The 11197-nt window shown below is 51.1% G+C and overlaps 3 protein-coding genes across 3 annotated transcripts in view; 1 reads left to right on the top strand and 2 right to left on the bottom strand.

Annotated features, from left to right (window-relative positions):
• Positions 1 to 2982, bottom strand: part of LOC103917175 (E3 ubiquitin-protein ligase RNF213-like) — a 5600-nt gene extending 2618 nt beyond the window's left edge. The window contains exons 1-5 of the mRNA XM_009324284.1: positions 2536 to 2982; positions 2045 to 2210; positions 1670 to 1887; positions 787 to 924; positions 311 to 490 (exon numbers count right to left, since the gene is read on the bottom strand). Coding sequence (XP_009322559.1) covers positions 311 to 490; positions 787 to 924; positions 1670 to 1887; positions 2045 to 2210; positions 2536 to 2982 — 1149 coding nt within the window. The remainder of the gene's footprint in view (positions 1 to 310; positions 491 to 786; positions 925 to 1669; positions 1888 to 2044; positions 2211 to 2535) is intronic.
• Positions 1854 to 10448, bottom strand: LOC103917173. The gene is made up of 17 exons (XM_009324281.1): positions 10324 to 10448; positions 9706 to 9926; positions 9133 to 9398; positions 8643 to 8824; positions 8083 to 8256; positions 7007 to 7199; positions 6645 to 6709; positions 6158 to 6362; positions 5929 to 6051; positions 5732 to 5830; positions 5451 to 5579; positions 5081 to 5286; positions 3988 to 4167; positions 3301 to 3432; positions 2536 to 3110; positions 2045 to 2210; positions 1854 to 1887 (listed from the first exon to the last, which is right to left on the bottom strand). The coding sequence occupies exons 1-12, from the start codon at positions 10446 to 10448 to the stop codon at positions 5155 to 5157; spliced, it is 1914 nt and encodes a 637-aa protein (XP_009322556.1). The 3' UTR covers positions 1854 to 1887; positions 2045 to 2210; positions 2536 to 3110; positions 3301 to 3432; positions 3988 to 4167; positions 5081 to 5154.
• The window catches only part of PSMC4 (proteasome (prosome, macropain) 26S subunit, ATPase, 4), a gene marked incomplete at its 3' end in the record, with an annotated part of 14060 nt that continues 5945 nt past the window's right edge, over positions 3083 to 11197 (top strand). The window contains exon 1 of the mRNA XM_009324285.1: positions 3083 to 3284. Coding sequence (XP_009322560.1) covers positions 3083 to 3284 — 202 coding nt within the window. The remainder of the gene's footprint in view (positions 3285 to 11197) is intronic.

The following is an 11197-nucleotide window of genomic DNA, read 5'->3' on the forward strand; positions in this document are numbered from 1 at the left end:
TGGCAGGGGGGTTGGACTAGATGCTCTTCAAATCTCCTTTCCAACCCAAACCATTCTATGAGTCCCTCCATAGTGAAGTATGAAAGGTCTTGGATGGGCTGTTGGGCACCACAAGTGAAGACCAATGCTTAGGCAAGCAAATCCCACTGCTGAGGCTTGGGAAGTGGATGTCACCCTAAAGCAAGACCTCTGCTCCTGAAAGGCCAGAACTGCAGGTCATGGATGAGTTTCCCAGAAATCTTTCCAGCAAAATCCCAAGCCCAACAGCCACCGTTTTTCAGGCAGATGTTGGTGCTGCGCTGTGACTTACCTCCAAGAAACGGTTTGCCTCCTCTCTGCCCTGCTCAACCTTGGTGGCAATCAACATAAGCTTGTTCTGGAGCTCCGTGAGCTGAGACAAGCTGTATTTCTTGGCCTTCTGGTCTGCTGGAGATGTGCTCTCCTCACTATCATTCAGCAGTCGCAAAGAGACACAGTCCTCAAGCATAGCCTGGAAAGCAAAGACAACCAACATCACCACATGGCCTTTTACATGCCTTTGAGTTGAAATGCTGCACATCAGGACTCTACGTGTCTTGTACCACTTCCTTTGGGAGGAAGAAAAGCGCGTTTTCCACTGAAAATACTCAAGGTTTAAGAGAAAACTGGTGGTACTAGTTGCAAACCCAACTGGAGATCTATTGGCAACCTGGCATGCTCATCGGAAGTTGATTTCAAGGAAGATCTTTTCTCCCAATAGCATTAGAAAACACAACTGGACAAGAAACAGTCCTGGAGACCCTTTACCTTGAATTTCACAGGTGCCAAGATGGTAAAAATCCCATTGCTGTTGATGCTTCTGGCTTGAGAGATCGAAGAAGGCTCCACAGAGCTATGAGAGTCGTGAACCATCTGTATCCACTCCCTGTTGTCACAGGAAACTTTCTGCAAAAGAAGAACCGAAGGGAAACCCAGTAACCAGCTGGAAGGATGCTGAGCACCACTCCTCCGCCCCAAATTTGATGTGGGTGGGGTTTCTGGGACCATTTCTTCTGAGGATGGGGTTTCCCACGGCTTCTGAGGAGAGACAGCCCCAGAGTTGGACCTATCCTAACACCCCAGAGCATTGGCATGTGGTGCTGCTCTTGTTCTCTGCTCTAGTTTTGGTGGACAGCAGAGCATAAGGCTCGGTGACAGCCTGGGGCACAAAACACAAAGGATTCTGTTAAACAGTAGAAAAGCTTTTCTATCAAATCCTGAAACAGGTTCCGGAGTCTTCCAGCCTTGGAGGTGCTCAAAACCCAATTGGACATGGTCCTGAGCTACCTGCGCTGTAGGTAACCCTGCTTCGAGGGTGTGGCTTAGACAAGATGTTCTCCAGAGGTCCCTTCCAACCTCAACTATTCCGTGATCCTAAACTGTAGACTCCTGAACTCGTTTCCTCCTATTCACAACACCTACTGGGTCTCCTCCAGTTGCCCACACCCGTAAGGTCATTTGAGATGTTCCACCAGGCTTCCGCTCCAAAAAAAAGAGCACTGCCTTTGCCCGGGTCCTGAGTCACATCTGCCATGGCCACATGGATGTCCTGGGGAAATCATCTTAAATGGCATCAGACACGTACATGTGAGCAACTTGGCCTCACAGCAAGTGTCCAAGTGACTTTTGGACGTGGGACTTCAAGACTCACCAGCTTCTTGGGAAGCTTGCTGTCTTTCACGATGGCTTCTCTGATGAGAGACAGAGCTGCAGAGAACTGGTCAAACCCAGCTGTGGGACTCAGGTCTAATACGGTGGGGGCAGAGGCAGCCATGGCATCACGGAAGAACTTCACTCTGTTGATATCCATGTCATTTTCTCCTGCAGAAATCGATGCCAGCTCCATAAATACAGGGATTTCCGTCTTGTCTGGGGGAAAAAATAAAGAAAAAAGAAAAATAAGAGACACAGTTGAGGAATTTCTCTGCTCTGATTCATGTAACACTGTGTTGGATGCAGGGACAGACAAGGACTAAGTGGTCTCCTTCTGTTGCTGTATCTGGTGACTTCCTTCCTTCTAGCTCACCTTTTATTATGGTCTTGATCCAGGAGGTAAAACCTTTCTTTGCACATTCCAGAAGTTCCCTCAAAAAGTCCAAGACTCCCTGGGGAATGTCGCTCAAACTTTCTTTCACCTTCATTAAGTCTTGGGTCATAAAATCAAGACGCTTCTTCTTGAATTCCTGCTCTTCCTGGGGGGTGGGGGGGAAGAAAAAAAAAACCAAGATGTTCTGTTGGGAAGAGAAGGAAAGAAGCTCAGTTCTACCTCCTCCTCCCCAAACAAGATGAGATCTTGGCCTCCAACCCAAGTCTGCTCTTGGATTCATCCCTGTAGGCCTCCATGATGAATAGGAAGAGGCAGCTGGAAGTAATTCCTTCAGCTTATCACACAAGTTGAATTAAGGAGGAAGGAATCACACCTAATAGGATTTAATTATAAGCTACCACATGGACCTGTCTACATGGATTTTTTCCCCAAGAGCAACCAACGCAGATGCCCACACGTCCCCTGCGTACGTATTTCGTCAGGTCACTGAGAATCTGGAAATCCCCCTCCAGCCGAAGCATCTGTCTCAGAGCATCGATCACCTTGGCAGTGTTCACCACTTTAGAGAGGGTCAGGTAGTTTTCAATCCTCTCCACAGCACCTGCGATCCAGCAAGCTTTTCCACCCCTTGGCCCTTCGCTGTCCTCCATGATTTTAAACTCCTCCAGGAGCTGATCCTTCTCTCCCAGCAGCTTCTCAAACTGGCTCTGCACAGTCCCAAGGGTGATGGAGAAGTCTTTGAGGGACAGGTAGGTTTTCTGAAAGTCAGCGATAGCTGGCTTATAAATTTTTTCTTGAACATCTTCTACAGCAAAAACCTGAGCTTCAGGTATTGTGGCTTTGGTTTGCTCTGCTCTCATCTTCCACAGCTTGCGGAAACAGTGGCTTCCCTCCACGACGTAAAGTTTTTGCATCATGTCGCTCTAATCAGTGAGGATGTGCGATTCCATTTCACTCTTGCCATCGATGGAGAACTTCTTCACCGACATCTGATCCTTAAAACTTTCGCTGTCCATGATGCTTTTCTCCACGGTACTTCTGTCCACTAAACCCGGTGGGAACAACAAGAAGGAACTCACGTCATGTGTCTCTCCACCAACAAAGACGAGCCCTGAAGTCAACGGGTTCCCTGTTCGTGTTTCCCTCCCACCCACTGTGAGACTCCATATTTTAGGAGGCATCTCCCCAGTCAAGAACCACAAAAGAAGCTCCACCACTGGTACCACAACTGGTACCTTTTATCATGTCCTCTATGCCACGGCACAGGTGCAGGAAAGAGCATCTTTGCTTCTTCTGCTCTTCCAGTTCCTCAAACTCCTGCTTCCTGACATCCAGCACTTCTGTTATACACTTGGAGAAAGAGGAATCTGGAAAAAAAGACCCAGACATGAAGGAGAACTCCTTCGAAAGAGAAGAGCTGCAGGGAACATAACCCTTGCCATCAAAAAAAAAAAAAAAAAAAAGATGATGGTTTCAATTTGCAGAAAGCCTGCAGCCTCTTCCCAAAGCAGCACGGCTGCCAAAAACCACCAAAAATATCGACAAAGTTATTCTCGGACCAGAATTTGGAGGGCTTGCCCCCTTTCCTCTGGGTTTTAATCGAATATAGATGGAGTTTGCGATGGGCCTGAAGGCAAGGCGTGTAACCAGGAAGCTACACCACCGCAATTCTGGAAATAAATTCCACTAACATTCCAAAACTTTAACTGCATTAAATAACCCAGCATTTTCACTTCTTCCTGCTTCTCAAATGGCTTAAAATTGCCTCGGTGACCAACTGTTGTGTTTCTACTTCTGTTTTTGGACTGCCATTCCAGGTAAGTTTTAGTTTTCTTTGCATTTTAGATAATTATCCAGTACATGTATCTCTTGTTGGCTACGTAACTATGAAAACACATCCAGGTAGGAAATTCCAAACTTACCACAGGTGCACAGTATCTTCTGAAACAGCTCCTTATGCTTTAAGATCTCAGAGAGGATACTGCAGGGAATGTCTCCCGAGAGAATGCGATGTCCCACGAAGCTGGAGAGTGCGTACACCCAGGAAAGGAGGATTTTCTCGCCGTCGCTGAGCTGAACTTGAAATTTGCTCTTCGATTCTTCTGTAAAATAAATGAAGTTTGGTGAAAGACAGCCGGCAAGTTCTCTCCTCTACTTCTTTTGAAGCCAGATCCTCGGGAAGAACCAGCAGCTTCCAGTTCATGGGGATCCGTCACCCCACTGGCGTGGAGAACAGATGGGTCGTTGCTTTCTAGCTCAACCATCAAAACCAGCATCTCGGACAAATCCCAAATTTCCTTTGGGAAACCCAGGCAGCGCCCCCTGCCTGAAACAAACCATAGGGACCATCTAGGAGACTGCATCTGAGGTTGGGCAGCCGGCTCCAGTGGATGTGGAGGGCTTCCATGAGGGACTGGGGTATGGAAGAGGATGCTGGGTGGCTTTGTTCTGGCCAAGAGGAGGCGAATGGACGATCCCACCGCAGCCAACAGCTACTACGGGAAGGGCAGCTATGGAGACAACAAGCCCAGAGACTTTTTGATGGTGCCAGAAGTCGTAGCAGGGAGCAACAGCCACGAGTTATCCTCTCCTCCATCTCCTGATCAAAGAAGGGCCAACACTGGCCTCAAACCAGGCTTTGTCCAACCACGGAAACCCTCCAAGCGTGGTAATTCCACCATCTCTCTCGTGTTCTAACACTTGACTGTCTTCGCGTGGACGCGCTCTGGCTCCCTCACGTCCTTCCCCTCAACAACAAGCCCCATGCTCACCGAGTGCGCAATGAAGCAGCGTTGCGACGGGATAAAGCAATCGAGATTCCTGGAATGAAACCCAGATGTTTCTCCATTCCTGGAATGAAGCTTCATTTCCTAGCGTGGAAGATTATTTTTTCCCCCCTCTCATTTTGTGTTGCCAACAAAATTGGAAGGTCTCTCTGAAAAGACCTCGTCTTCCTGTCTAGCTCACCTACAAACCAGGAGCTTCTCCCAAGAAAAGCCCTCAGGGGGCACTCACGGACAGCAGAAATGAGATGATCACAGACTCCGGGAGTGTTAAGCAGGTTTGCAAGAACAGGGCCGGTGCTCTCATCAAACGTGTGGACGCTTCCCAGCCTCTTCATCTCCGAACACATTTTTCTCCACAAGAATGGAAAGCACCGTCCCAGCAGCTGGTTTGCTCGTCTTGAGGACCACGGGTATCATGGATTTTAGCATGGATTCCTGGAAGGACAAGAAATTTCTCCTCTTTAGGGGCTTTGTGGACTCGCGGCTGTTTCAGAAAGACCTTTCCCCACCCTCTTAACCCAGCACAGATCAGTAAAAGCGTCAACAAAGTGGGATGTAGAGGCCTCCAGCAGCCCAAGGAGGGGTGGCAGGTCTCCTACCCCGCTTTTGTCGAGGGCTCTGATCCACTGGATGACGCAATTTGTAAAGCAGCTCTCCAACTCTGCGTCACAGTGCTTCTCCATCTTCAGGAAAGCCCGGTAGAAGTCCACGAGGTATTGGTCATTAACCTACAGCAAGGAAACACTTCAGAGGCAGCTGCTTGCTGGGTCCTTACCAGCCTGCTCGAGTTCCACCACCAAAATGGTGACCGAGGCAAAACTGAACATGGCGAAGACCAGGAGCATCATCTCCCACCAGCTGCCACGTCTCCACGACTCACCTTCTTCAGCCACTTCTCAAACATGTTGTGGATCAAGCCCTGCCACTCCTTGGACCACCCCGCACAGAGAACCTTCACTGAAAGCAGCTGCTGCCACGTCTACGGAGGAAGAGCCAAACCCATCAGCTGGACCTTGAGGAACACCCAGATCTACGCAGGGTTGTGGCTCGTGTTGGTCTCTGGGTCTCGTCACTCACCTCAATGTTCTTCAGGAAGGATTTCTCGTCCGTGGGCGCCCTGTGAAAGTATCTCTCGAGCCACGGCATGGTCAAACATGAAAACTCTTGAAACCTTTCCGCTGAAGTAAACTGTTGGAATTCCTTGAGAAATCAAAGAATAGAAGAGTGAGCCAGAAGCTCTGGGCTCTCCGTGGCTACAAACAGGAGGCTAAGCCCCCGTGACAGAAGCCACGGACCTTGTTCTCACCTTGTTCCCTTGTAGCAAATCCTCTTTGCTGACAAACATCCCAAGTATCCGCAGCGTTATCATCATGGAGCTGAGGGACACCGATTTCATCGGCTCCTCCAAGAAACGCTTGAGCAAGAGGTACACCAAGTTCAGACACTGCAAGACCTCGTGCTCATTCATGGGCTTCAGCGGTTGCTTTGAAGACCCCGACGGGCACCTGCGGCTGCGGGAAAGGACCAAACGCTTCTTGCGGTTGCTTTCACAGTTGCTACCTGACCACAGCCACCGTCTGCAGCTGGGAGACGTGGGCAGGTTCATAGGACACAACCCTTGTGGGTCTCCATGCTCTCCAGCCACGGTGGGGTTAAAAATCAAAAATATAATGGGCAAACCACAGCAGCCACCCTCCTTCTGCTCAGCCAGGGCTCGCTCCCTGCCTCCCTCCCTCCCCAGACCCTTTATGGAGGTGCCCCAGCACCTCTCCTCTCAAGAAGTCCCCACTCACAAGTCCTTGAACCAGGAGTCCATCCTGGTGGCGATGATTTCCAAAGCCACGTTCAAATCGTCTTCCTGAAAAGAGGACAGAAAGACATTGAGGACAAATGTGAGAAGGCTTCTGCTACCGCAGCGGAGGAGCTTCCACGTGTCAACACTAAAGCGTGAAGTTTTCTGGCAAGATTAAAGGGATTTCCTTTCTTCTGGTCCCAGGATTCAGCTCTAACCCTGTGTTTCTACAATTAAGTCCTTCAGGCCTGCTGAAAATCTCTGTAGGAACCAAGGACACGTTCTGGCCCACGTTTAAACAGCCCCACCACTCCCTGCAGAGCAGAAGAAGGGCTTCCGCCAGTCAGTTGTCCTTACAGGCACTTGGGATGAGGCTGTACTGATGTGCAAGATGCGCCTGTACAAGGTGTCCAAGAGGAGCTGGAGTGGAAGCCAAATGTCAGGCAAAGGGTTCCTGGTGAAGTTCCTCAAGGCCACCATCTCCACCACCTTCTTTGCCAGCGGAGCACATCTTCTAATCAAGGTCTTGTGACTGTCTATCATCTTCAGGACTTTCCTAGGAAAGCAGGTCAAGAACATCAGATGGACTTTGGAGGACCGGGAGGTACGTTGGTAGCATTTGAGATGGCACCATGACACAGTGGTGACCTACAGCCATGGTGGCTGGGGGCTGGAAGGAGGAGCTGGGGTTTGACAGCGAGTGACTCTACACGGCAAAGCAGGAGTTTTTGGAAATTTACCCGCTTTAAGGTCATTAGGACAAAACTCAAGGTTCAAGTTGATCTTGACAGGCTGGAGGAGTGAGCCCGTGCCAACCTCGTGAAGTTCAACAAGGCCAAGTGCGAGGTCCTGCACCTGCGTCGGGGCAACGGTTTTAAACTGAAAGAGGCTGGATTTAGACCGGACTTAAGGAAGAAATGCTGAATGATGAGGGTGGTGAGACACTGGAACGGGTTGCCCCGAGACGCTGTGGGTACCCCATCATTGGAAGTGTTCAAGGTCAGGTCGGACGGGGCTTTGAGGAACATGATCTAGTCGAAGATCGCAGAATGAGTTGGGTTGGGATTGAGTTGGAAGTGGCCTTGAAAGACCATCTAGTCCAACCCCCCCTGCCATGCACAGGGACATCTGCCCCATCGTTGGTGCTGGGCAAGGTCGGGTTGGACAGGGCTTTGAGCAACCTGATCTAGCGGAAGATGTCCCCGCCCATTCTCTCCCCAGGACTGCTCCCATCCAGCTGTCTGGATGAGACCGCACGGCACCTGGCTCTATCCTCCCCTTGAGGTCCACCAGTGCTCCTTCAACACCCCCCAGGGCAGGGGACACAGCATACTGAGGAGAAGGGGCAGCTCCTTGAGAAGCCACCATGCAGAAGGAATGAAAAGTGCTTTGAAGAGCACGACAGTTCATCCGATCCTACCTCAGCCTTTCAGACCCACCTTTGCTTCTCTTCGTCCCCCCTCAGCTGTATGAAGGCTTCTGAAGGAGGTTCGTGTGGGAGAAAGGGGTCCTCTGTCTTCTCCTTGATCGCGTAGAGCAGCGGGACCAACCAGATCCACAAGGTGCCGTCAGTGGTCCTGAGACACATTTTCTTCAGAGACGGGAAGTATTTGCTGCAAAAAAAAGCCAAAAAAGTCAAACTTCCCATAACCAACCTCTGGGATGCCGGTAAGAGAGGTGTGTCAGCATGGGACTGAGTCTTTTCCCACAACGTGCAATAGGATTCATCCTGCCTGCAGGCAGCTGCCTGGAAAGAGCTCGGATCGAGACACCTCGACGGGACAACAGTATCAGAGACGGTTGAATGCTCTTCAAGGTGCCCGGGGTACCCAAGATAGGCTCACCAGGCTGGAAGCCACCAACTCGGGTTTATGCACCCTCAAAGACCCCTTGGGGTAGCACATGGCACCCAAAGTGACATGTGGGGACAACTGAGCTGAGCCCCGGACCTCTAAAGGTGTCGTTGCTCCAAGCGAGCAGGTTGACAAATCTAAATTACCTTTTTCCTCTCAGTTCTTTGTATTTGTCTTCGAAGAACTCGATGGCGATGGATGCCGGCGGGAGGGGGATGTGATAGCGAAACGAGGTGTGGAAGGCGAACAGGAGCTCAGGAAGTTCATGTTTCTCGGTCTTCAGGCGCTTGATGATCGCCTGTACGAGGGTTCCAATATTGCCTCTCACCTGGACAACAGGAGTAAGGAGAGGGTGTTTCACCAGGCTGGACAAGATGTTTTTTGTCTGAGAACGGCCTGGTCCAGGGAGGAGGGTGGGAGGTGAAAGATGCTGCTGCCTGGGGGCACCTTTGCGTGGCACCTCCCTAGGGAGAAATTATTTCTTCCCGGTGCCACACGTCCATCCAGGAAGGTCCTACGTGCTAAATACACCGGGCAGGAGAAGGCTCTTAGCTTCACCCCTCCGATGTCCAAGCCATCCCCCAAAACGAGGGACATCACTTTGCCAGGTCCCCAGAGGTTTTGGTGGACGCTTACCGCTTCCTCATCCCAACTGTAGACGATCTCAAAGTCTTCTCCCTTCTCGGCATCCCCGAGACAGACTTTGATGCTCTCCTCATACCGATCCAGTTTCCTCTCTGCATCCTCAAGGGAATTCCAGGAGGTAGTGTGAGCAAAGAAATCATTCACCAGGTACTCCATCTGGATCGTGCACCCAGGCCCCTTTTTGGATAAAGCTTTCCAAATGTCAGTGCTGATGCCGGGGAAACTGCATTCGATGTGTTCAAAGAAAGTCCACGTTCCTGGGGAAAAAGGAAGAGTTTGGGAACAAAATGTAGACACCAAGCTCGGCTGAGCCCCGAAAGCACGAAACCACCGGCGCGTTTCTATAGCCCGAGAAGCGCCACCCATTTCCCAGACAGCATTTGGGTGCTATGGCTTGGGTGCCAGCCGTGAGTTTTATTATGAGGGAAAAAAGCTGATTTGTATGAGCAGCTGGTAAACCCGCGGCTTGAAAGCTCCCAAAATAAGCCAGGGTGAAAGGTAGGCCAGCCTACGGCCATCACCATCGTGGCCAGTCATGACTTTGGGGTAAGCAACAGCGCTTACCGTCTGCTTTGATCTCCGTTTTGGGTATATTCACGACACGATATAATTGAGCATTTCTGTACTTCCATGACTCTGGGCTGTTGGAGTTCTCTAAAGAAATGTGCTCTAATTCACACTCTCTCTCTCGGCTGAAAGTGTTAACGAGGGCGTATTTATAAAAGATGAGTCCTCGTTGCAGGTAAGAAAGGGGGATCCTGGCGCTGCCCGTGATCACGCTGTCTCTGGAAGAGGAAGAAGAGCTCGTTGGCTTGGGGTTGACCTTGATGGTCAAGCTCTGGTTCATCCAAAGAGACATCGTTGGCCTTCAAAACGTCAGGGAGAAATCCACAGCCGGGTTCATCAGCCAGGGGACTAATTAAAGCAACCAGCCCAGCACGGATCCTCGCATGGGGCTGAAAGATCCTGGCCCCAGCCAAAATGGCAGCTCCACGAGTGATGAGGAGATTGGAGGAGCCATCACCAAGTGCTATGACTCCACCGGGATGGCTCCGTTTGGGGGTTCACCTCCAACCTCTGTAGGAACCTGCAGCGAGGTCCTTCAGCCCAGAGCTGAATCTCCCAAAGGAGAACTGCAGCAGAAACACCTCCTCGGCGTAAATTCAACCATCGTTTTTTTACCTTTTCTTCTCCATGTTGGCGAATTCTTCGCAGAGACCGGGCTGTTTGTAGAAGACAACGCGGATCTTGAGTCTTTTGTCGAGGTCATAAAATTCTGACAGCACAGCAACAAACTGCAGGGTCATCGTGTCTTGTGGTGGGTGATGGTCCACCAAACAGATACGAGCTGGGCCAGAAGCTGTTGGAAAAGAGGCAGTGGGTCCCCACCGCGTCCTCCTGCCACCGTCCCCCTTCCCCGTCTTCACCTGCTCCACCACTGACATCCACTTCGGTTGGCTCTTGGCCGACATTCCCAGAGGTTGCGTGTCCCCGGCGTCGTCACCTCCCGCCCTGTCGAAGACCCCTTGGTTACTCTGAGGTACTTCAGGAAGACCCGGATGCCTCGGAGCGAGTGCCCACCGCTTGGGTGTGGGAAGAGGATGTGGAAGGACATCCTGGGGGTCTCTCTACACCAAGCAGGCGTGGGATTTGAGCGGAGAAGGGGCGTAATGATGCCTAAGCTGCATCTCCTCCCGCCATAGCCCCTTCCCCTGGGGGGCTTTTCGGCTCCGAAGCACCGGTTTGGGGAGCTTTTGGGCTGAGAAACACCCATTGAGGGAGGTTTTGGGCTCAGAAAGACTGATTCGGGGAGCTTTAGGGATACAAAACACCCATTTATGGAGCTCTGGGGCTCCAGAACTCCCACTTAAGGAGCTTTGGGGCTGGGAAGCACCGATACAGGGAGCTTTGGGGCTCCGAAACAGCGGTTTGGGGAGCTTTGGGGCTCCGAAACACCCGTTTAGGAAGATTTTGGGCTCAGAAACACCCACGTGGGGAGCTCTGGGGCTCCGAAACAGCGGTTTGGGGAGCTTTGGGGGGAGCCAGGGAGTGGTAC

Source organism: Pygoscelis adeliae, unplaced genomic scaffold, assembly GCF_000699105.1.
Source record: "Pygoscelis adeliae isolate BGI_AS28 unplaced genomic scaffold, ASM69910v1 Scaffold885, whole genome shotgun sequence".
NCBI lineage: Eukaryota > Metazoa > Chordata > Aves > Sphenisciformes > Spheniscidae > Pygoscelis > Pygoscelis adeliae.

Bases quoted from the DNA above. Each gene is read 5' to 3' on its own strand.
- LOC103917173 (XM_009324281.1), bottom strand. From the start codon at position 10,448: ATGACCCTGCAGTTTGTTGCTGTGCTGTCAGAATTTTATGACCTCGAC. The intron at 6,363-6,644 runs GTGAGTGGGGAC...CCTTTCCCGCAG, and splicing joins GACTCCTGGTTCAAGGACTT to CCGCAGGTGCCCGTCGGGGT. The intron at 6,052-6,157 runs GTGAGAACAAGG...TGATTTCTCAAG, and splicing joins ATTTGCTACAAGGGAACAAG to GAATTCCAACAGTTTACTTC.